The sequence below is a fragment of the Eleutherodactylus coqui genome, chromosome 8 (assembly GCF_035609145.1).
Source record: "Eleutherodactylus coqui strain aEleCoq1 chromosome 8, aEleCoq1.hap1, whole genome shotgun sequence".
In the NCBI taxonomy this organism is placed as follows: Eukaryota; Metazoa; Chordata; class Amphibia; order Anura; family Eleutherodactylidae; genus Eleutherodactylus; species Eleutherodactylus coqui.
Window position 1 is genome coordinate 127743134 of NC_089844.1, and position 24379 is coordinate 127767512.

At 45.8% G+C, this 24379-nt stretch overlaps 1 protein-coding gene across 1 annotated transcript in view; it reads right to left on the minus strand.

The window, feature by feature from the left end:
- Positions 1 to 1806: 1806 nt before the first annotated feature.
- Positions 1807 to 24379, minus strand: part of PMS2 (PMS1 homolog 2, mismatch repair system component) — a 36706-nt gene continuing 14133 nt past the window's right edge. The window contains exons 9-15 of the mRNA XM_066576381.1: positions 23220 to 23304; positions 19471 to 19623; positions 17218 to 18007; positions 8561 to 8728; positions 5016 to 5116; positions 3189 to 3358; positions 1807 to 2113 (exon numbers count right to left, since the gene is read on the minus strand). Of these exons, the coding sequence (XP_066432478.1) occupies positions 1973 to 2113; positions 3189 to 3358; positions 5016 to 5116; positions 8561 to 8728; positions 17218 to 18007; positions 19471 to 19623; positions 23220 to 23304 (1608 nt within the window). The 3' untranslated portion in view covers positions 1807 to 1972. The remainder of the gene's footprint in view (positions 2114 to 3188; positions 3359 to 5015; positions 5117 to 8560; positions 8729 to 17217; positions 18008 to 19470; positions 19624 to 23219; positions 23305 to 24379) is intronic.

Consider the following 24379-nt stretch of genomic DNA (forward strand, 5'->3'; position numbering starts at 1 on the left):
TAGGCCCCCCATTCGGCGCGAGACAAACCCAATGCATGGGTTAAAAAAAAATAGCGCTCTATGCATATCAGAGCGCTTTCTGCAGCACCACGGCAAGCGTGTGATAGCATGCATATCAGAGCGCTATCTGCAGCACCACGGCAAGCGTGTGATAGAATGCATATCAGAGCGCTATCTGCAGCACCACGGCAAGCGCGTGGGAGCGTGCATATCAGAGCGCTATCTGCAGCACTACGCCTCCTTCAGCACCTGCAAACTGACGAAGGTCCAAGAGGACAGAAAAGTCTACCAAATTTGTCACAACTATGCCATTTTCATGTGAAGTTGAATCTGACAGTCGATTTATGTCTGTGATACGGATATAAATTAGGACTCAAACTTTGAGTGTTCTGTGATCTTAAAAGGGGTTGTCCCGCGCCGAAACGGGTTTTTTTTTATTCAATAGGCCCCCCATTCGGCGCGAGACAAACCCAATGCATGGGTTAAAAAAAAAAAGGTTTATTACTTACCCGAATCCCCGCGCTGCGGCGACTTCTTCCTTACCTTATTAAGATGGCCGCTGGGATCTTCACCCACGATGCACCGCGGGTCTTCTCCCATGGTGCACCGCGGGCTCTGTGCGGTCCATTGCCGATTCCAGCCTCCTGATTGGCTGGAATCGGCACACGTGACAGGGCGGAGCTACGATGACCAGCTCTCCGGCACGAGCGGCGCCATTCAGCAGGGAGAAGACCGGACTGCGCAAGCGCGTCTAATCGGGCGATTAGACGCTGAAAATTAGACGGCACCATGGAGAAGAGGACGCTAGCAACGGAGCAGGTAAGTGAATAACTACTGTATGGCTCATAATTAATGCACGATGTACATTACAAAGTGCATTAATATGGCCATACAGAAGTGTATAACCCCACTTGATTTCACGGGACAACCCCTTTAATTAGCTGAAGATGTATTGGAGAATGGAGCTCCCAAGTGTAAGAAGAGTCCCAACGTGAACGGCTTCCTCTTCACAAGGAGGGTCTGCAGAGGCCAACATCTATTATAGTGCAGGCCACAAACGGGTAAGCACAGCAAGAGGGCACCTATATCCTGCAACCTCACTATGTTGGACATGTTCACTTAGTGGAATAGCCACACAGATTTCAGCATGGAACATGCACTGAAATCCGTGTTGGAGTTCAAATGGTTGTGATTCTTCCATTACAGATCTGAGATCTGAAATCAGTGATGTGCAAAAAAAAAAAGAGAGAGGGATGTCCCTTCTTGCTGCTGAAACCAGGCTGACCCAACCCATGTGATGGCAATGTAGGCAGATGCTTCTCTTCTTTATCCGTGTAGTCAGGGCGACTCTCGGACACTTTATGGATCAACCCTCTCCACGCGGTTCTGCTTTGTACTGTTTCGATCACTTGTTTGTTGGTGTCGGCCTTGATGGTAGCAAGTCAACACATTCTTTGGCGGACAGGTCTTCTTTTGCCGCTGACCCCTCCAAGCATTATAGCGTTATAATAAATTAGCTCGCATTATGCGGCCGAAGTATAAGATTTACAGTTTCAGAATTATTTCCTTCAATGAAAACTTTGGTTTGCTGCACTTCAGGACTGCTTTGTTTGTGATCTTGGCGGTCCAAGGAATTCGAAGGAGTTTCCTTCAGCACCAAAGTTTGAAGGCATCATCTTCCTCCGGTCCGTTTTCTTCAATGTCCAACTTTTGCAGCTGTAAATTGGGAAGCTGCACATTCTGCTATATTCTGGAATATAGAATACTTGCAAAGCCAATAAACCAGAACTGTTCAAGAGACAGAAAACGATTTGAATAAAAATATTTATTTCAAGATATTAACATGTATAAAATAAAAGATGAAACGTGGACCCCGTAAAATGTCATGAGCGAAGTTTAAAATACCGTCTGCTGTCAGATAAAACAAAGGCTGCGATGTAGAACCTTAAAAGCCACAAACACATTTTCTTCTTCAGAAGTCAATCATATCCAGGCTAGCGAGGTGCCTCATCGTCGGCCTCCCATGGGGACAATTCCAAGGCTGCTCAATCTCTCCCATATGTGTCACCAGTTTCTTCATTTCATGAGTGTTTAGGGCTGTTCCAATCATCACCTGTTAGCAAAAAGAGAGTATGTAACCTTCCCCATGATGCTGCCACTACTACTCTGAAGCACAAGTAGAGGAGGACGGTCATGCTCTGAAGATGCCATGTCTATATTATTGGTTGCTATGGGCGGCCTTACTGTTCAGACAGTTTTCCTAAATGAAACTTTTTGATTTTCTCTTTCCATGGATATACAATTTACTGTATGTAGTCATTAAACAGAAGTTATGAGGGCTTCAAATCAAGAAGATCATCTGTAATAACGCTATATATTATTATTACGAGAAGTGGACTGGATCCAAATCAGAAATAAAATCTTTAATTCTTTTTTTCAGCTTTACCATAATGTATTGAATTTGGGCACTACATATATAACGCTTTATGGCTTTGTGTGAGAGCCAAAGTGATCAAAGTTTACTGAAAAGCAAACCAACTGTGCTTCCGAAGTGCCAAAACCCTCAATAAGGCCGCTCATAGTACAGCTGCGTTTTAATATCTGCTGAACCAAAATGGCATTATTATATGGTTCTAAGGTGATCCAGGTTTGGTTCAGCAGAGCTGTGGGGATATTCCCATTGTAGAAGATAGTTGGCATTCGGGCGTGCACAATCAGGTTGGTTGAGCATCGGGACATTGGCATACTGCTGTCCGACACTACAATGAGACCAATAGGAAGAACCATTTCCGCCTCTGTCTATGGGCAGCTTAATAGCAATCAATATATACTAAAATCGCCTTCTTTCCTTAATAAGGGAGTCGGAGAGAATAAAACTTACAATGGCAATCAGCTCTGACCTAACCCAACCAGTGTATTCCGTATCAACAGTATCCCAAAGACCCCTGTTCATACCCCTCTACGAGCCGAACTGATGGCCACTCATAGAGCTGCTCTGTATTACATGGATGACTCAAGTACAAGGACAACAGCCGTCATATAACACTACATTCTCCCTGCAGAAGTCATATAATATGAATGTGCTACAATTTACCAATATTGTATTCCTTACATACATACATTTAAGAAAGGTAGATCTAGTTTCTGGCTGCAGACAAGTAACAGAATATCCAGATCGCTCCACTTACAGATTTCCTGCATGCTCTTGAGGCAAACATCTGCCTTACTCGAGACGGCCGGCACATAACTCCTGGAGAGTCACTAAGCATGAAGATTAATTCCTCTATGTCCTGCTGGCCAAAAGTCCAGTTTTTGCTGGTTGGTAAAGAAACTAACTTTACTCTTTCCATGATGGGAGCTTTAAAAACAACACAAAATTATTAATAGTCATGCTGTTAAATGGGGGTTGTCTGAGACCTTTTCTATTGATGACCTATCCCTGCCGATCAGCCGATTCCTGGCACCGTACAGACAGCAGATCACACGGTCCATAGTGTGATGGCCTGGGTTAGTATTGCAGGCACAGTTCTAATTGAATTCAATATCTGCAATACAAATGTGTCCGCTGCATTACGGACAGCGTGATCTGCTTCTAACTCTGTCCATACTGACAGCGATGTCAAGAATCAGCTGATTGGCAGGGATCTCGAGTGGAAGAACCAGCCAATCGTCTACTGATGACCTACTCTGAGGATAGGTCATCAATGCAAAAAAAAAAAATCAAAAAAGTCCAAGACAGCCTCTTTAATTCAGTAACATGCAGCTATGTGCAAATGAACTAATCCATATCAAAATAAGTGAAAGCTCCTTCAGTCTGACTGCTGGTCCTATAGGTCACTTTAAAGGGGTTGTTCAACATCATTTTGTTTTTTCATAAAAATATGTTCCGCATGCTATAAAATAAACGGTCATATACTCACCTCTTCGGGGTCCCTGAATGTCCTGTGAAGCAGCTCCGTCTCCGAATCTGGTCTATGTTTACAGGCTGCGATCAGACTGCGTACAGGAAGTCACAGGCTGCTGCAGCATGTAAACGTGACATGACAGGGGAGACCGGAGCTGTCAGCACAGGAGAGGTGGGGACCGCGCAGAGGCGAGTAGTTGTCCTGAAGACAACTTGCCACAGACTCAGGCTGGGCTCACACGAGCGCAAGTTAACTGTGTATTACGTATATGAGGTTCGCACGGTAATTCGCAGGAAAATACATTGCCTTGCTCTGTTTCGCTCATATTCCTGTGTATGCATTGTGTAATACGCAAGCTAAAAAAGGAACGCAGCATGTTTTATTCTTCCATGTATTACGCGCAAGAGAGCTGATTGTTCTCTATACATTGTGTATGGGTGGCGTATATACTGTATGTGCCATTGTGATGCCTCAGCGCAGGAAATTTAAGCAACCTCCCCCCCCCCCCCCACAGAAACCGGAAGATTGCACATGACAGCACACGTGAGATCCACTGTCATGCGCAGTACCATATCACTGCCATATGCATACGGTCCTGTAAGCCTGACCTTAGGCACAGAAGCCATTAAAGAGGTTGTGACAAGGTTTAAAGTTATTCCTTATTCACAGGGTAGGGGATAACTATCTCATCAGTGGGGTTCCAATTATGGAGACCCCCACTGGTCAGAAGAATAGGGGTCCTGAAGGTCCCCGAATAAATGGAGCAGTTATCAAGCATGCGCACCACTGCTCCATTAATTTCACACGCCAACTATTTCCATCAGTCCCACTGAAATGAATGGAGAGGTAGTAGGCACACATGCTTGACCAACCCTCCATTCACATGATTGGTGGGGGTCCCAATGGTCGGACCACTACTGATCTGTGGATAGGGGATAACTTTAAATCTTGGCACAATCCTTTTATATCTAGAACATTACATTTACAGGTCCATAGCGGTAGGTGACTATGTACGGTATATACTACAACAAATCAATGAAAATCAATGGAAGAATCAATGAAACACTGAACGATTAGCAAAGGGGCAAAAAGAAGAAGCGCTTATCATACCATCTTCATCAAAGATGAAATCAAAACCATTTTTCTTGAATATTTCTATATTGTCCATCAGAATGATCTCATTCACAGCAGTTAAATGTAGTTTTTGTGGCCTGAAAGGACAAATGCAGAGATACAGTTAGCGAGATACAATCATTTCTCTTTGTATAAAGAGACAGTTAATTGTAATTGGTCTAGAATTAAAATTGTTTTATCCAAAGGCAGCTAAACCGCTTGTTCCACGTGCATTTAGAAATCACATAGAATACCTTCATCACTCATCAGAAGGCTCCAAGCTGCCCAACTACGGGCTGTACAAACACTGCAAGCATCGGTCTCCATGTTCATAGGGTACAAGAGGACGGCGGTCATGTGATTTACACTCAGTTGTCCCTGAACGGATCCTCTTCTGCATAGGACACCATTCAGCACCTTCTCAGAAGAAAATACATCCAAGGTAACGCATGTGACCACCGCCATCTTACACCCTATGGACACAGAGGCTTGCAGTGTTTACCTAGCCCATAAACTAGCATCCGGAAGTCTTCTGTTCATCAATGGGAGTAACACAAGATGTGATTTACAAATGTATGCGACTCAAAAAGCAGTTGAGCGGCTTTTACTATATATATTTTTACAACCCCAATTCCAAAAAAAAAAGTTTGGACGCTGTGTAAAATGTAAATAAATGTATTAAAAAAATGCAATGATCTGGAAGTTTCATATAACCATATTTTATTCACTGTAGAACATAGAACTTATCAGAAGGGGAAAATGAGACAATTTTCCATTTCACTTAAAAAGAATAACTCATTTAGAAATTGATGGCAGCAACACATCTCACAAAAGCTGGGACAGGAGTAACAAAAGGTTGGAGAATTAAGTGGTACTAATGAAAATGAGCTGGAAAGTCTTTTTTCTACTACATCACATGACCTTGCATAAAAGGAGCGTGTTAGAGAGGCAGAGTCTTTTACAAGCAAAATTTCAGAGGTTCATCAATCTGTAAAAAACAATGTATTATGGAAAAAATTCAGAAAAATGTTCCTCAATGTAAAATTGTGAAGACTGAATATCCCACCATCTACAGTACATAATACCATCAAAAGAGTAAGAGACATTCATGAGCACGAGGGACAAGGCCGACATTCAATACTGGATTCGAGATCTACAGGTTCTTAGGTGGCACTGCATTAAAAACAGGCATGATTCTATAATGCAAATCACTGCAAGGACACAGGAATACTTCCAGAAATCACTGTCTGCGAACACACCTCACAGTGCAATTCACTAATGTACGTTACAGCTCTATCATGCAAAAACGTCCCCATATATCAACACAATCCAGAAACGCCAGCGTCTTCTCTGGGCCAAAGCTCATTTAAAATGGGCTGAGGCCAAATGGAAAACTGTTCTGTGGTCAGATGAATCAAAATGTGAAATTCTCTTTGGACATCACAGACATCGTGTACTGCGGACTCAAGAGGAGAGGGGCCATCTAACTTGTTATCAGCGTACAGTTCAAATGCCTGTATCTCTGATGGTTTGGGGTTGCAATAGTGCCTATGGCATGGGCAGCTTACATATCTTCGAAGGCACTATAAATGCTGAGGGTTTAGTACATTTGCTCCCGTCCAGACAACGGCTCTCTCTCAAGGATGGTCTTGCATAGTTCAATGCTGAACCACATACTGCATCCATCCCAACAGTAATTGGTCTCATCACTTCCCAGAAGCTTACAGACTTGTAAAAAGAAGAGGGGATGCTACACAATGGAAGACATGGCCCTGGCCCAACTTTTTTGAGATGTGTTGCTGCCAACAATTTTGAAATGAGTTAATTTTTCAAAGTAGATGGAAAAATGTCCCACTTTCCCCTTCTGATAAGTTCTATGCTCTACGGTGAATAAAATAGGGTTGGATGAGATTTCCAAATCATTGCTTTCTTTTTTTCTTTGCATTTATTTACATTTTACACAGCGCCCCAACTTTTTTGGAATTAGGATTGTATAAAATGGACTGCCCCTTTAATGAATTTGCCCGAGCTGACCACCTATACTTACACCAAGGGTTAAATAGGTATTCAGAGCTTAGGGAAAAAAAAGGTCAGCTTTCATTTTTTGGAAACAGCGCCACTCCTCTGATTAGATCTGATATTGCATCTTGGCTCCATTGAAAGGATCTAGGCTGCAATAGCAGACACTAACCAGGGCTAAGAGTGTCGGTGCTTTTTTTTTTTTCCTTATGTCAAGCAACTTATTCAGTGTAAGGGTCTTTTTACATGGGATGACTGTTGGGCACTTAAGTGTCTAATAGTCGGCCCGATGATTATCACTCGTGCTTCCACAAGGGAGCGCTTATTGTTCAGTGACTGGAGGCTAAGCGCACTGGAGAACCCTTCCGGAAGCCCGTCTCTATTCACAGTAAACAGGTAGCTGTTCGTAGATAGGCTGACTGTCATTTGAGTTTTGTACCTGCACAAACTCATTGACGAATGATAAGTGAACAGGTTACTTTAACCCTTTCCAATCCACTGTCTGACATCTAAAGACATTCTGATTGAAGGCTGTACAGCTCTGATGTTGGAAGACGTCCGGCAGGGTATTCTTACTGTATATTACTGGCTGCTCTGTTGTCGGGGGGCCTCTCCAGCATGTCACATACCGCAATACTGGCTCTAGCCAGCAGATGGCGCTATTGTATAATGGCAGAAAGAGAAAGCCCCCTAGGAAACCCTGAATCCAAATTCCAAAAGGGTTAAGAAGAATAATTTTTTGTTTCATTTAACCAAACTTGAAATAACTTTTTAATGTATGTTTAACTAAGGGCCTTTTTTCATGATTATTGTCCAGTTTTGCACAATCCAGCAATAAACCGAGTGATGTCATTCCATGTAAAAGGGCTGTTAGTTACACATGCATAAAAAAAATTATTTTAAGTTTGGTTCAATGAAACAAATTATGGGTGTTGTCTTTCCATATGCCTCCATGAGCCGGTGTAAAGCCACCACAAGGAGTGGCTCTCACTCTAACGGAACCAACCCCTCTTATATGGTCAGGCATTCATTTGAGTAATCAACGCCTGGCCATAGCTTCCCATTGCAATAACACAACTTATGACTTTAGGTGCAACTGCCAGTGGTTGATTTATCTCACTCAATCAGCACATACATTCCACTTTGCCAAGTGAATATAGGTTACACCCAAACACAGTCCACAAACCCAAACTTCTCGCTGCCCCCATATCTGCAGAAGGCGAAGGGACCTGCATACTACTCTCCAGCAATCAATGGGAGAACACCACCGAAACGTAGCATCAGAGCCACAAGGACTGCACTTAGCTACGTTTAAAGCCCCATTTAGATGATTATCGCTTAAAAGCCATCTCGTTGTTATATACGCTGCGGTTTGACGCTTGTGTGAGCAGCCCCATTGAAATGAATGGGAGCGTTGTACAGAGTTTAGCGCAGCGCTGGAAAAGCAGCACTAAACGCTGTACAAAAACGCCTGTGTGAGGGAGGCCTTACACCCTATGGGAATATATGGATTACATACGTACATGATAAGTCTCTGCCCCTGCAGGACAGTGCTCTGCTGTAACATTTCAAAATTATACTTCTCATCAGTTGCATGTTGGTCAACGATGAAGAGGTCAGAGTCAAGCTTGGTGATTATGAATCCGAGATTAAACTGCCCAATAATATCCATCCTTGAAAACATTTCTTTGCTGTAAATGAAGAACAAGAAAATTCTGTATTCCTTACGTTAAAGGACAAAGAAAATATTTATAATGTGTTGAATAGGATAATATTAATACAGGAATTATACATGCATGCATTAGGACTGATGTGTCTAGGTCGCTGAATGCTCGTTTGGCTGTCAAATACTCATCTTGTTTCCACTCACATACAAGCTTGGATTGGCTAATAAGTTGATATAATGCAACTGTAGTAAACAGCTATGCCGATCTCTATGCCGATGATCTCCAACCTGTGGCTCTCTACCTGTTGTGGCATGCTGGGAGCTGTAGTTTTTCAACAAGAGGAGAGGTACAGCTTGAATCCCAGTGCTCTATGCCTATTTAAAAAGTAACCTGTTAGGTGAGATGACAAGGAGCCGGGTGCTGTATTTTATGTTATTTTTTTTTAATACTCACCTGCTTCTCGGGCCCCACGTTGCACGCCAAAAATCCCACTAATTTCTGAGTACTGTGCACACGTTCTCAAATACAAGTTTATGGCTGGGCACAAACAGGACTCCAAGGAGTCAGATTCTCAGCCAGCCAGCAGACTTTAGCAGCAGGCACCACAAGAACCAGGAAGCAGAGAGTACATTAAAAAAAAAAAAGTTAATTCCAGGACCCGAGTCCCTATCACCTCGCCTAACAAAACCATAGCATTACCCCTTAAGGACCAAGCACCATAAATTTATGGCACTTGGTCCTCGGCTTTAATCCCAGTTGATGGTAAAAATACAGCGTGGGATTAAAGCTCCTGCAATGTAGCAGGAGCAGGTAGGGTCCTTCTTTTTTAGTCACAGCTTAAGGATTCGGAGGAGAAGGCTGAAGCATAATTGAAGCGCTTCTGACTTCTCTCTTGCAGACTACATACACTCAATGAGCAAAAGTGAATAAAGAAAGCGGAAGTGTCACTTCTACTATTTGACCCAGCCATCATATGACAGCCGAGTGCTCTGTGACATCGCAGAGCTGCAGGGTCCTAGCAGACCCAGATCAACTCTGTTAGTGACTTCTGTTATTACAGGGGAATGTTTTTTCCTATAACCGAGGGCTCTTTCACAACGGGCGCTGCATTTCCCCTTTATGTGTCCGTTCAGACAGCCCGGGTCCAGTGAGTATACACTGAGCCTGGGATACCGTCAGGCCAGGGGAGAGAGTTTAGCTCTACTAAGCTGCCACCCCCTTCCCTCCCCCTCTCCGCCCCTTGCCAGCTGTCTGCAATGGGAGGAGGTGGGATGGGACTTTGTGTGCTAATCTCCCGCCCCCTCCGTTTGCCAACAGCCGGCAAAGGATGGAGAGAGGGAGGGCGTTTAGCAAAGACGCCGCTAAACTCCCTCCCACCTCCCTTTTTGAGCAGCTTCCATAGGAGTCTATGGGAACGGCCGCCATATTCCGGCTGGAAGACAGTTGCAGAACTATCTTTTCCCCACTGCCAAAAAACTGCCAACTAAACTGAGGCATTGAAAACTGGGCCGATATACGGTCATGTGAATGAAGCCTGAGGCTGTGTGGAATTGAAAAAACAAACAAAAAACAGACAATGTGAATGACGCCCAAAGGTCTTACATGATGCCAAGGGGGACGAAAATGTTTAAAAAAAAAAAGTTACAGAAATAATATATATATTAAAGAAAACGACATATTGCTGACACCAACGATAAGTGCCATGTAATCCGAGACTATACAAATTATATATCAAAACGTCTGAAACAGAATGAGAGAATAAGGAACCCATTCCTGTACTTTATTTTAGCATAAATTTTCTAATTTAAAAAATAATTTCTTTTTAGCTTTTTTACTGCTAAGAAACCCCCCCCCCCCCCCCAAAAAAAAAAAATCACTATAAAAAAAAAAAAAAACCTTCTATATTACAGAGAAAAAAATGCAGGAAAAAATATTTTGGTAGCTGAAGAGAATAAAATAGGGCCGTAAAACCTCCACAAGTAAAATCCCTAAGGCCTTAGTCAGACGGGCGTTTTTAGCCGCGATTTGCGCATGCGTCTGGCGATTTTATAAAACCATTGCTTTGCAATGGTATCGGACACATGAGCACTTTTTATGCGCTCGTCCGATAAATTATAGAACAAAAAAAAAAAATAAATAAAAATTGCAGATCGCACCTATCTGCGATTCCTGTTCTCTTCTCTATATGCGCTCAATGGGGCCGGCGGCAGCAGCGCCGACCCCATTGAGAACATATAGAAGACAAATCATTCTTCTCTGCCACAGCTGTAACAGCTGTGGCAGAGAAGAACGATGTTTGCCCATTGAATTCAATGGAGCCGGCAATACAACCGTCTCCATTGAAAGCAATGGGCTGCCGGCGATCGCGGGATGAATTGTCGGGAAGGACTTAAATATATAAGCCCTTCCCTGCAATTCATCCTAAAATGTGTTAAAATAAAAAAAAATTGTATACTCACCTTTCCGCTGCAGCCGGAGTCCAGCCGCAGCCGCTGTCAGTTCTCCTGAATTGCTTCTCGGCACTATTCAGCCGGCGGGGCTTTAAAATCCCCGCCTGCTGAATGATCTGCCTCTGATTGGTCACAGCCCTGACCAATCAGAGGCAGGTTTCACTCACACACCCATTCATGAATTCATGAATGGGTGAGTGACTGCTGCCTCTCAGCGCTGAGCCAATCAGGGGCAGGTCTGACTCACATCCATTCATGAATGGGTGTGAGTGAGACATGCCTCTGATTGGCTCAGCGCTGAGCCAATCAGGGGGCAGGTCTGACTCACACCCCCTTCACACCCACTGCAGGACGGCCGCGCGGAGCTCCGGCTGCCGGGAGAAGGTGAGTATACAATTTTTTTTTATTTTAACACATTTTAGGATGAATTGCAGGGAAGGGCTTATATATTTAAGCCCTTCCCGACAATTCATCCCGGGCTCGCCCGCAGCGCATTGCTTTAAATGGAGGCGGCTCTATTGCCGTCTCCATTGAATGCAATGCGCTGGACAGCTCCGGCCCGTTTCTAATGAAACGCGGCTAGGAGCAGATTTTCGGGCGACTTGCGCGCACCGGTCACGCAATTTGCAGATGCGCATCCGTCATGCGATCCGCAAATCGCGCGAAAAAACGCCCGTCTGACTAAGGCCTAAAAAGGGTCTGGTCTAGAGATGAGCGAGCATACTCGGTAAGGAGATATACTCGAGAGAGCATCGCCTTTTTCGAGTACCTGCTGGCTCGTCCCTGAAGATTCAGGGGGGGCCGCAGGGGGATCTCTCTCTCTCACTCTCCTCCCCGCTCCACCTCGCTGCCCCACGCCGCCCCCGAATCTTCAGGGACAAGCCAGCAGGTACTCGAAAAAGGCGATGCTCTCTCTCGAGTATATCGCCTTACCGAGTATGCTCGCTCATCTCTAGTCTGATCCTTTAGGACTCCTTAAGGGGTTAAGTTATAGTGCTTCAGCTTTAGGCTTTACTCTTGAACCTGAACTAGCCTGGAAAATACTGTGTTTTGCAATACCTTATGGTGTAGGTGTTGGCTGATGACTAATCCTGTATTGTCAAACAGACCCAGTAGTTCAATACTGCAGGAAGATATGTAGCCATTTATTCGATACAACGTTACCTTCCTGCATTATTGGTTACAAGTAATAACGCCTGAAGCACAAACATGTTTTTCTCAAGAGTGACGCATGCTTAGACTATTTCACAATCACCCGGCAATGTCCAGTCCGTACGGAATAGTCAGTGATCAAATAAGTAAGAGCAAATGTCAAAAGCCGACACCTAAGCCCATTAGTGTATAAGGAGACTGAGGACGCCTACTGATGACATGGGCCTGAGGAAGAGCCCGGCATCGGATTGAAACGTGTTGTTTAAGAGGGTTAAAAAAAAAAAAAAAAGTTCCATTAAAGGGGTTGTCACGAGGAAGCAGTGAAATTTTTTTTTTTGCCCACTCCCCCTAATTAAGCATACATTACTAAGCCCCCCTGTAAATGACTTTTCTAGCCGGTTTCTACTTACAGTTCCAGCGTTTCAGCAACTTATAAAAAGTTTCCCCAAGATGGCCGCCGGCTCTTTTCCCGTCGCTTGCTGTAGCCTGACGTGTGCGCTCCCGAGACGCTACCAGCTGTGTCTCCCCGACAACCAGACGCCCCACAGCCGCCGACCGGACCCACCGCGGCCGCCGACCACGGCACACGCTCTTGGGCCACAGTCACCCACCGCCAGGCAGCAGGTAACCGACGCTAGGCCCCGGCTCCCCCGCGCTAGGCCCCAGCTCCCCCACGCTAGGACCCGGGGCCCAGCGGCAGGCCCCTGACAGACGAAGGCTCTGGGGCCCGGCGGCAGGCTCCGGGCCCGGCGGCAGGCCCCCCAGCGCACACATCACCCCCGACCCCTCACTTACATGGGCGGCTTCACGGCAGGGCTGGGCTGGGCTTCTAGGCAGGGCTGCTGGGCTGGGCTTCTCGGCTGGGCTGCTGGGCTGGGCTGCTCAAGTTTCTGCACCATTCTCTAACAGAGGATGGTAGCAGAATGGCCGCTCCAGCGCGCTCCCAAGAAGTTACAGCTCGTCTGCGCATGCGCAGAACAGCTGTAGCGGCGAGCACGCTGAAGCGGCTCGTGCTCAGAGCAGAAGAACGGACTGCGCAAGTGCGTCTAAAGAAGCAAGCCGCCGGCGATTTTAGACGGATCCATGGAGACGAGGACGCTAGCAACGGAGCAGGTAAGTGAATAACTTCTGTATGGCTCATATTTAATGCACGATGTATATTACAAAGTGCATTAATATGGCCATACAGAAGTGTATAACCCCACTTGCTGCTGCGGGACAACCCCTTTAAGTCAGCCTTGCCTTTTGTGCCTTCGCAGAACTCAGTGCCATTGTCTTATCTGGCTATACCCACTAAACATATATATAGAATGACCACTTTATTAGAGGCATTAGTCCTTTCACAATTGCAACTTTCCCGTATGGAAATAAGACCCCGGAGTGCCACATAAAATCAAGTGACAAGTTCTCCGTGGATTGGTTTCAGTGTGAATCCACATTAGATTGGAAAATTGAGCTATTTGAGCAGCTTCCAATGAGGCCTGGTCATTGGTGCCAGACTAGCCAGGGCCAGGATTTCAAAATCTGCCAGTTTTGTGGGGTTTTGTCATGCAGCAATGTGAAGTGTATACAGAGAATGGGGTGATCAAGAACAAATATCCAGTAGAAGGGATTCCTGTGGACGTAAAGAACTCAATGAAAAGGAGGATGTCAAGAATCGTTCTGAAGAACAGCTAGTGCACCGTCAAGCCCATTGCAGTCGAATACAATGCTGTTGCTCCAACTAATGTGTAAGAACCCATAACTCCCTGTTCCTCAGCACGAATGGGCTGTAGCAGCAGATGACCAATTTACTTACCACTGCTGTCCAAGAGAAACAGAGCAAAAGAGCACAAAAATTGGATCACTGAGCAATAGAAAAGCAACATGGTCAGATGAATCCAGAATTTAGTTGTGACATAGTGATGGGAGGCCAGAATTTGGTACAAGCAGCATGAATTGATGAACCCTTCCTGTCAGGTGTCAACAGTCCAGGCTGGTGGGGGTGGGGTAATGGTGTGGGGACTGTTTTCTTGGCACACCACACCTTGGGTCTTCTGATAGCTGTGAACGGATTCCACAATGAATTGCTGTAGTTCTCAAGGCCAAGGGATGTCCAATTCTGTACTAGATAGGTGTCTCTAATAAAGAGGCTATTCTAGAGATTAAGGGCTATGTGCTTCTTGTTCAGCACTCGAAACAGAAGGATACAGAGTGGCCACATCTCTTCTGTAGTTCATGGGAGTTATGGTAAAAGCTAAAACTTAAAAGGGAACTTGTTACTAATATCTCACCTCCAAACCTAACCTTACTGGCTGGGGTTGAGAAATCAATCACTTATGTTGCTCTCTCTTTTCTTAAAGCACAATATGCAAATGAGCAGAGAAGAGTCACTTGGCCGAGAAGAGTCACGCTGATTCATTAGCTGCAGAGCTAACTATGCCCCCGCCTTCTCTTGATAGACAGGGTTTCCTGTATAAAGGGGGATTCAACAAGCTGCCTATCAAAAGAAAGGTGGAAGGGGTTAGCTCAGCAACTCAGAAATCAGAGCGACTCTTCTCGGCCAGATGACTCTTCTCTACTCATTTGTATATGGTGTGTGATAAATTTGGAACCCAATTGGCACACATAGGCTCATTAGGAAAAGTGAGGGCATGAAAAGGGATTGATTTTTCATACCCAGTTGACCAGTGAAGTTAGTTTAGGGGGTGGGATGGTGATGTCAGGTTCCCTTTTCAGACATGTCTGTTCTTCTGAATTCTCTTGTGCAGTAACTCTGCAACATTTTTTCCTTGTAAGCCTCAACCATTTGCTCGAGAATCCTTGGGCTCCTTCACAGCACCGCTCACAGCCACCATCTGTGCAGTAGACTCCCAACATTGCCTCATATAGTTTCTTGTAGCCCTGCTGTAGTTCCCTGCACAGCGGGTGGCCTAAGCACGCATCTCCAGGTGAAATAAAAAAGGAACCCGAGTTCCTTTAAGCCTCATTTACAAGGGCGATAAAGTTGCTACAGTGCTACAAATCGCATGTATGTGAAGCCCATGCTTTCCTATGGGTTAATTCACACATGCGATGTTTTGTAGCATGCGACATCCTGACACAAAAACCTTGCGTGTCCCGCGATATGCCCACAACTCGTGAGGTTTTGTAGCCCATGTTTCCCTATGGAGCCTTCCTCTCTGTTGCATCGCACGAAAACACGATTTTTGTGCAGTGCGATGCAATTTGACAGTAGGAAATCCTACTGTAAAAGCCAAATCTAAACCCTGGCTGTAGGAACAAATAAAAACAGTATACATCACCTTAGAACTGCTGTCAGCCCGGCCGCGTCTTCTCCCCGGGTCCCTTGGTCTATTCTCCTTAATCTCTTCTGGACAGGGATTGAAAAATCCCTACCTCCTGGAAGCTTTGCCTCTGATTGGCTAAGCGTCAGCCAATCACAGTCAGCACTTCCAGGAGGCGGGGATTTTTCAATACCTAGCCAGAAGAGATGAAGACGAGCAGTTGTGGGGACAGGAGGAAACTGACGGCAGCAGAGCCCCAGGCAGCGCTTCTAGGTGAAGTATACTTTGTTTTCTCCTGCAGCCAGGGCTTATTTTTGGGGTAGGGTTTATATTTATATTTCAATTCCACACCCCACACCACCCCCTTAGAAAATCCTTGCACGTTGTGGTGACTTTGTAGCACCACATGCGACTTTGTAACGCTACAAAATTGCGGTATCACTCCGAGAAACTGCAGCGATATCGCACGGACCAGCGGTGCGATATTGCTGCAATATTCTCACGGCGATGCCATGTCGCCTGTGTGAACAGGGCCTTATTCTCAGTATGGATTCTCGCAAAGCAATGTCACGTTGTAACCTAGTGAGGGCGACTACCCACTACAGTTCTTTTTCATTGCGAAATTCGCAGCGTTTTTCTTTCTCCAGGGGTCTATGGGACTGGTTAATGCTCAAAATCGTATCGCGCAAAATCGTGATTTTGCCACGATGCATTTAACATTAGAAAGCCCCATAGACACCTGGAAAAAAATGCAGCAAATTCGCAAGTGGGTAGTCACCCTGATATGCCATAAAGAGGTATTCCCATCTTCTAAGGTCCATGGGGCGAATATCTTTGGCACCTGGCCAAGCCCAGAGTCTACTAGCCTGTATGCACTGACTCCGGCTCCCTTGCCTTCCTATGCTTGTAGCTATTGGAAGAAGATCTTGTACACGAATATAACATATAATCATTAGCAAAAATGCACAAGCCTTAAAGGGGTTGTCCCGCGCCGAAACGGTTTTTTTTTTTTCCCAACCCCCCCCCCCCCCCCCCCCCGTTCGGCGCGAGACAACCCCGATGCAGGGACCTAAAGAAAGCTTACCGGAGCGCTTACCTTAATCCCCGCGCTCCGGTGACTTCTATACTTACCGGTGAAGATGGCCGCCGGGATCCTCTTCCTCCGTGGACCGCAGCTCTTCTGTGCGGTCCATTGCCGATTCCAGCCTCCTGATTGGCTGGAATCGGCACGTGACGGGGCGGAGCTACACGGAGCCGGCATCCTGTACGAGAGGCTCCATTGAAGAAAGCAGAAGACCCGGACTGCGCAAGCGCGGCTAATTTGGCCATCAGAGGCCGAAAATTAGTCCGAAACCATGGAGACGAGGACGCCAGCAACGGAGCAGGTAAGTATAAAACTTTTTATAACTTCTGTATGGCTCATAATTAATGCACAATGTACATTACAAAGTGCATTAATATGGCCATACAGAAGTGTATAGACCCACTTGCTGCCGCGGGACAACCCCTTTAAACCTTTCCGTCAGTGATCTGCAAATTGACTCTGCAACTCCAGATCCAGAGCATACCATGAAAGGTTACTGCAGGCAGGCGATGCAGATATGGACATATCATCACAGATGAGCAATGAAGACGCTTCATATACCTGATCTCTTTCCTGAGCTCCGCTTCTGCTGTCTGATTTTCGCCAGGACTGATCTTTGCTCTGAATCTCCGGAACATTTCAGATTCCTCCTTTTGCTGCTTCTGCCTTTTTAATTTTTCCATTTGCTTGCTTAAACGGCACATTGAGAAATTTAAAGGCACGGTCTTCTTCATAATGTTCACTGGTGCATCCACCAAATCAGGTTCCGTATTGTTAACCGGTATTTCCATTTTCAAACGTTTGCAATTTAGAGCAGGAATATCATCCGCTCCATCATTATCAGGTTGCTTGGAGGCGATTTCATCTTCCACATGGCGATCACAAGAGGTTGGGTATTCTACCTCCGTTTTCACAATGGTTTCTGGTGAACATGCAAAGCTGTCACTATTAGTGCAAACAGACAAATCAGAGGTGCTGAAACCTAGCTCCCCGTCAGAGGTGCTGATGGTCCCTTTAACCGACTCACAGTCCCTTTCCTTTTGAGTAACTTCACTTAAGGATTGCTGCGTTTCTTGAGGCTCCTTGGCATCACTAACATCCAATACATTTCTAGAGATACTTGTCTGAACTTTTGGCGATTTATTAAAAAACGCTGATAGTTTTCTCTGAGCTGTAGAGGGGCTCTGTGTCTGCATCTTCTCAGTCTTTGTGTTTGCTGGACTGCCCATAGGTCTATGGCTGATCGAGAAAGCCTCCCTGAGTTTAGAGATGGCGAGTGTGCCCCTCTCAGATAAATTAGTCTGGTCTGCTTTGGGACAATCCACTTCTTCTGAACTTCTCCTAACGTTACCTGCAATTAAAGTTTATAGTTCACACTTTGATCCAAACTTTTCACCGCTGAGCAGAGAACAGCATTCAGCAATGTGCTAATGTATTATATTTACTAAAAACGTGCCAGTTACCCAAGTTCTTCCAACCATACATCACAGCCTGAACCCCTCTCCGCAGACTCTGTAACATGCGGCTGTGACACGCTCGCCATTGGTGGCTTATTTAGGCCAGTGATGTAGGGGACAGATGCCCATTACCACTGACTACCAGCGTGCTGTGGGCTCTGATGTGATCCAGAGACTGGTGGTGAAAACTGCGGAACGATGCATCCGACCAACGCATCGTCCATCTAGAAGTGACCAGAATTGTTATTTAAAGGGTCATGGGTAGTTGGGAGGATGTATTTTATATACTCATCCACTTCCCCGTTGTCTGTCGGCAAAGTCTATGCGTGGTGTGAAAATCGGACTCGTTTCAGATTACTGTGCATGAGCTCTCCCATAGACTTCTATAAGACTCACAGCACTCTGAAAAGAGTCCGATTTTCGGACTGCACACGGACTTCACAGGTGGACACTGGCAGCTGGTCCCAGTGATGCTCACTCCTGTGCTGTTACACAGGAGCAGGGGTGTAACTATAGGGGATGCTTTTGCAACCTGGCCCCGAAGCCTTAGGGGCCCATAAGGCCTTTCCTCTCCATATAGGGAGCCCAGTACTATGAATAAACCATTATGTTGGGGGCCCCGTTACAGATTTTGCATTAGGGCCCAGAAGCTTTAAGTTACGCCTCTGCACAGGAGCGAGTATCGCTCACAGTGCTGCCGGAATGGAGGCAGAGCAGCCAGGGATCGGTCTCCCACCACCCGCCTCCATTCACAGTTGTGAACGACTGCTGTTTACAATGACAGATTCTTGTTCAGTCGCTGATGCATTTACACGCCACAGTTATTGGTCAAATTCTTGCAGGAGCTTGAACGATTCTGAACGACAATTGTCCTGTGTAAAAGGGCCATAAGCGTTCAGTTTCCCTGCAGCAACCCAGCAAAACAAAAGAAGCATTACACAGTTCCAAATTAAAGGGATGGCACCATGATAGAAAGTTATCCCCCATCTACAGATGAGAGGCCAACTATTCGGATCCCCACCAATCCAGGGAACAGGATTCCAGCACATTCTGAAGTGAGGGCAGCAGCAGTCACATGTGCCCACTGTCACTCCATTCATTTCAATGGGACTGCCAATGATAGAGGAGTTCAAACGCTTGGCTGTCTATGGTAGTCCCACTGAGGGGCATAGTGCATGTGTGACTGCTGCTGCCCTCACATCAAGACGTCCCAGAACCCCATTCTTAAGATCGGCTTTGGAACAGCAGTTAAACCCCCACCAATCTGAAAGTTATCCCATCACGGTACAACTTCTCTAAATCAACTGGCTGTCCTTGTACGATATGAACAATATATTTTAGGCCATCACTTCCATACCTGTGACGTCCATCAGCTGCTGATTCACATTGAACTTATTTACACTGCTGCTGAACATTGCAGTCAGGGACGTCTTTAATATAGCCAGTAAGAGCTTCTCTTCTTGGAGTAAAATCTGCCTCTTGTCCGGCGTGACATTAATATCAACACATTCTGCAAGAAAGCACAAACACTTCCAAATGTTCACAGATGAGCCACCACTCTCTTATACCAATATTAAGCAGTTGAGCAGTTGCTCAGAACCCCCCGACAGACCACCGGTAGAGAGGATTGTCTGACCAGACTGTTAGGAGGTGTTGGGACCAGTGGATTTGTGAGGGCACACAAGGTGACCGGGCTCAGGACGCCCCCGACAGACCACCGGTAGAGAGGATTGTTTGACCAGTCTGTTAGGAGGTGTAGGGACCAGTGGATGTGTGAGGGCACACAAGGTGACCGGGCTCAGGATGCCCTTGACAGACCACCGGTAGAGAGGATTGTTTGACCAGACTGTTAGGAGGTGTAGGGACCAGTGGATGTGTGAGGGCACACAAGGTGACCGGGCTCAGGACGCCCCCGACAGACCACCGGTAGAGAGGATTGTCTGACCAGACTGTTAGGAGGTGTTGGGACCAGTGGATTTGTGAGGGCACACAAGGTGACCGGGCTCAGGATGCCCTTGACAGACCACCGGTAGAGAGGATTGTTTGACCAGACTGTTAGGAGGTGTAGGGACCAGTGGATGTGTGAGGGCACACAAGGTGACCAGGCTCAGGACGCCCCCGACAGACCACCAGTAGAGAGGATTGTTTGACCAGACTGTTAGGAGGTGTAGGGACCAGTGGATGTGTGAGGGCACACAAGGTGACTGGACACAGGATGCCCTTGACAAACCTCCAGTAAAGAGGACTATTTGATCATCCGATAAGCCCCAGTAAAGAGGATCGTCTGATCGTCCAACAAGCACGAGCAGCTCCAACTGTTTAGTTGTTCGCCATCCAGAGACAGGTGGCCACATTGTTGCACCCCTGTGTTAGAACCATTTCCAGGCGATTCACTGAAGGACACTTGGTCTCATGGCACCCATTACGTGTTCTGCCTTTCTGATAACATGAACAAAAATTCCTGGTCTCCCTCCCCATCACCTCTGCTCACAAACATGAAAAAAAAGTGACAGCTGTAAATTCAATATTCCTAACTTACTTTCAGATGGATGCAACTTCGGTTCTGTAATGGCTATTAATATGGCTTTGTCATTTTAACCCTTTGCAATCCAATTTTGGATTCAGTGTTTCCTAGAGGTTTTTCTCCTTCTGCCATTATACAATAGCACTATCTTCTGGCTAGAGCCAGTACTGCGGTATAGGACATGCTGGAGAGGCCCCGGACAACAGAGCGGACAGTAAAATACAGTAAGAATACCCTGCCGGACGTCTTCCGACATCAGAGCTGTACAGCCTTTAATCAGAATGTCTTTAGACATCAGACAGTTTAGAAAGGGTTAAAGGCAAGAATCTTGTAAATGACACCAAAAGCATATTGGTGGCTCTGATAGAACCTGAGCTGCAGTCGTCTAAATTAGAATGAGCTCTGTTCGTCCTAAACTGCAGCACGAAGAGAGCTCGTCCAAAACTGCTGGGGGGTTGAAGAGAACCTGTCAGCTCTATGGATAGGTCTATTTTAGCACATACTTACATTTTGCACAATATATCCATTCTGAGTCATCTTTTCTTATAAGGTTGCATTCACACAGGAGAGTGCGATTTTGCCCAGTGAAAAATGGACCGCTTTACGTGCGATTTTCATGCGCTTTTGTGATCCTTCAAGAGCAATTTGCATGTCTTTTACATCATTTTTCATTGCTCTGCCCTTCCTGTTTTTTGTTTTTTTTTCATGGGGTTCTCCATAGTAACATTCTTTTAAAACGCATCGCATTCATATGCAAATCGCATGGCATGCAATTGCATTCCTTTTTTTTTTTTGCTTCCACAGAAAAAAATGGAAGATTCTTGAACAACAATCACACAAAAATAGGACATGCAGCAATTTTCCAAACTCCAACTACTGGTCTGAGAAAAAAATTGCTTGCGTGAATTAACCCATTCAAATGAATGGGTTAATTTCTCATGTGAGATCTGTCCATCTCAGAATCAGACAGAATTCACATGTGAAGATCACCCGTGTGAATACAGCCTAGGATCTTTTTTTACAGGAGCGCATATCGGCCATCCGTTTTAACAGCGGGATGATATACGCTACGTTGGGAGTGAAAAATCTGGTGAACGGGCACACAAATCAAACGCTTGCGCGCCCGTTCATTTGGCCTGGTAAGGCCGGCGCAAATGCGCTGAGCTCACCAGGCCATCGCCCATTTCCCCTCCTTCCCCATTGCAGGCTCACCTCTCGTCCCTTCCGCTCGTTCTGTGCAATGGGAGGGGGCAGAGCCAAGTGCTGGTCTGCCACGCCTCCTCCAATTGATGGCTATGGACAAGGGGTGGGACATGGGCGGAGATAAGCACCCGCCCTCTCCCCTTGCCCATAGCCATCAATGGGAAGAGGCAGGGCAGATGGGCACTTAGCTCCCGCCTCTCCCATTGCACAGAACGAGCAGAGAGGAATGAGAGGTGAGGTCGGGAAGGGGGGAGGGGGGGGGAGGAAAACAGAGGGAGGGAATTTAGCAGCCACGATGCTGCTAAACTCCCCCCCACCTACGGCCGCTGCCATGGGCTCCCATAGGAGCCCATGCAGCGGCCGACATATTCCGGCCCAAAAGATAGTTCCAGGACTATCTTTTGGGCCCGATGTAAAAACGCCCAGCGCTATATAGGCTTGCCCGGGCGTTTATACATCTCAGAAATACACCCATGTGATCTATACATTGGAATCCAATGCATCAGATCACAGCGCATATCGGCCAGCTGTTTTCATGGCCGGCTGGTATGCGCTTATGTAAAAGAAGCCTAAGGGTACGTTCCCATTGGTCAGAAATGCTGTGGAATTTCTGCAGCATTTCTGCATCCAAAACAGAGTCACAATCCGCACCATCTGTTGCCTAAAAAATAAAAATATACCATAGGTGCAGATTTTGACTCCAAATCAGCTGTGCATCTGTAGCTAATTTCAGAAGATACGGAACTGCTCCTCACCTCTGAAGTCTTTGCGCTGTCAGCACATCCTGGCACCAAGTGGACCTTAGTGGGCGTCACTGCTCAGGTGATGGCACTTTTGTATCACCTGAACAGTAGTGCTAAGCTCGCTTCTGGCCCGCTACGATGCACTGACAGCACGAAGACTTGGGAGGAGAGGAAGGAGCTTCATATCAACTGCGGATATGTAGCAGATGTTGAGTCAAAATCTGCACCAATGGTGTGGGTCTGACTATCTTTTGGATGCGAAATAGCTGCAGAAATAATGCAGCATTGCATCCCAGGAGAATGTACCCTCCTTCTGTATTGTGCCATTCCTTTGTTATTCCTTCTAGACGTTTTGGAACAAACTGGCATCTGGGTGTTACCAGTGGTGATGGTGGGACGAGGGGGGGGGGGGGGTCCTTTCCCACTCATACTGTCTAATCAGTGCTGACCGTTTCAGACTGTATAGGCACACCCCACCTAGACAAGGAGAACCCCCACTTATTTTATTCATAAACTACCAGGTGGAATAACAGACATGGCACAATACAGAGATATAAGAAAAGAATTCAATTATTAAGTAAAACAGAGACATTAGATCTTCTTTAACGTCTTAACTGGAGATGTAACAGAACTCACCTGAATTGACGCAAATATTGAGAACAACGAATGGATACTGATGTCTGTTGAACGAATGATACACTTCATTCACAATCTTAATAACCTGAACAACAGAGGGCACACTGTTAATAATATAGTATTTATCCACTTTGCTGAAAATACCAAAAGCTTGAAATGTCACGTCTCTCAACAGTTGCAATTATCTCAAGGAAGACGTTCATGCTCTGTCCTATACCTCCCTGCATTCTTTAAAGAAACATTTCAGGCATCACTAATACAGTGTGCTACATATAGTGCTGGGTCAGAGCATGATACAAGGTTTCAAATCGGGGAGATGGAACAATACCTCTGCAGCGCCACCTATTGGAAGGCAACATTCCTGCAAGTCAATGTTAGACTCTTTCTACAAGCCTTGTAACAATGATTGGGAATTGAAAACTAAGCCAGAATCCATACACATACAGCTGTTTCAGGGTTTTTGCCCCTCATCAGTGTGCAGTAGGTTTCTGGCTTGGCTAGTGAGAGGCCTGTGACGTGGGTCAGGAAGGGTATCATTTCTCCTTAAGGAGAGAAGATGTATGAAAAGCCATACATGTTCCAGTGGGAAATATGCAAATACAGATGATGGAACATTACCATTGCAGCACCACCTATTGGAAGGCAGCATTCCTGCAAGTCAATGTTAGACTCTTTATATAGGCCTTGTAACAATGATTAGGAATTGAAAACCAAGCCAGTAATCCACACACAAGACAATTGTTTGGGTTTTTTTGCCCCTCAGTAGTGTGCAGTAGGTTTCTGGCTTGGCTAGTGAGAGGCCTATGGATGCGAGTCGGGAAGGATATCATTTTTCCTTAAGACGACACCTGGGTGTGTTTCAAAGAACACCAAAGAAAAAATCCCTGTGTCATGCTCGTCCCATCTTGCTTGGCATTAGGCATAACACAGTGAGTCAGCTTTGGTTGGAGTGCCCCTTTAAGTTAGTGAGTGAATAGCGTCCAGATCAATTACATTATATCTAAATATGACTGAAGCAATTCACATGTATAGAAAAGGCGCAAAAGGCATTTTCCAGGAGTGAAAAACAAAAGTGTACAGCACATCACCACCTCAGCTTCTTCTGGGATCAGTGTTGGGGACTGCGGACCACAAGTGAGGAGAGGATGCCCATTTTTAAA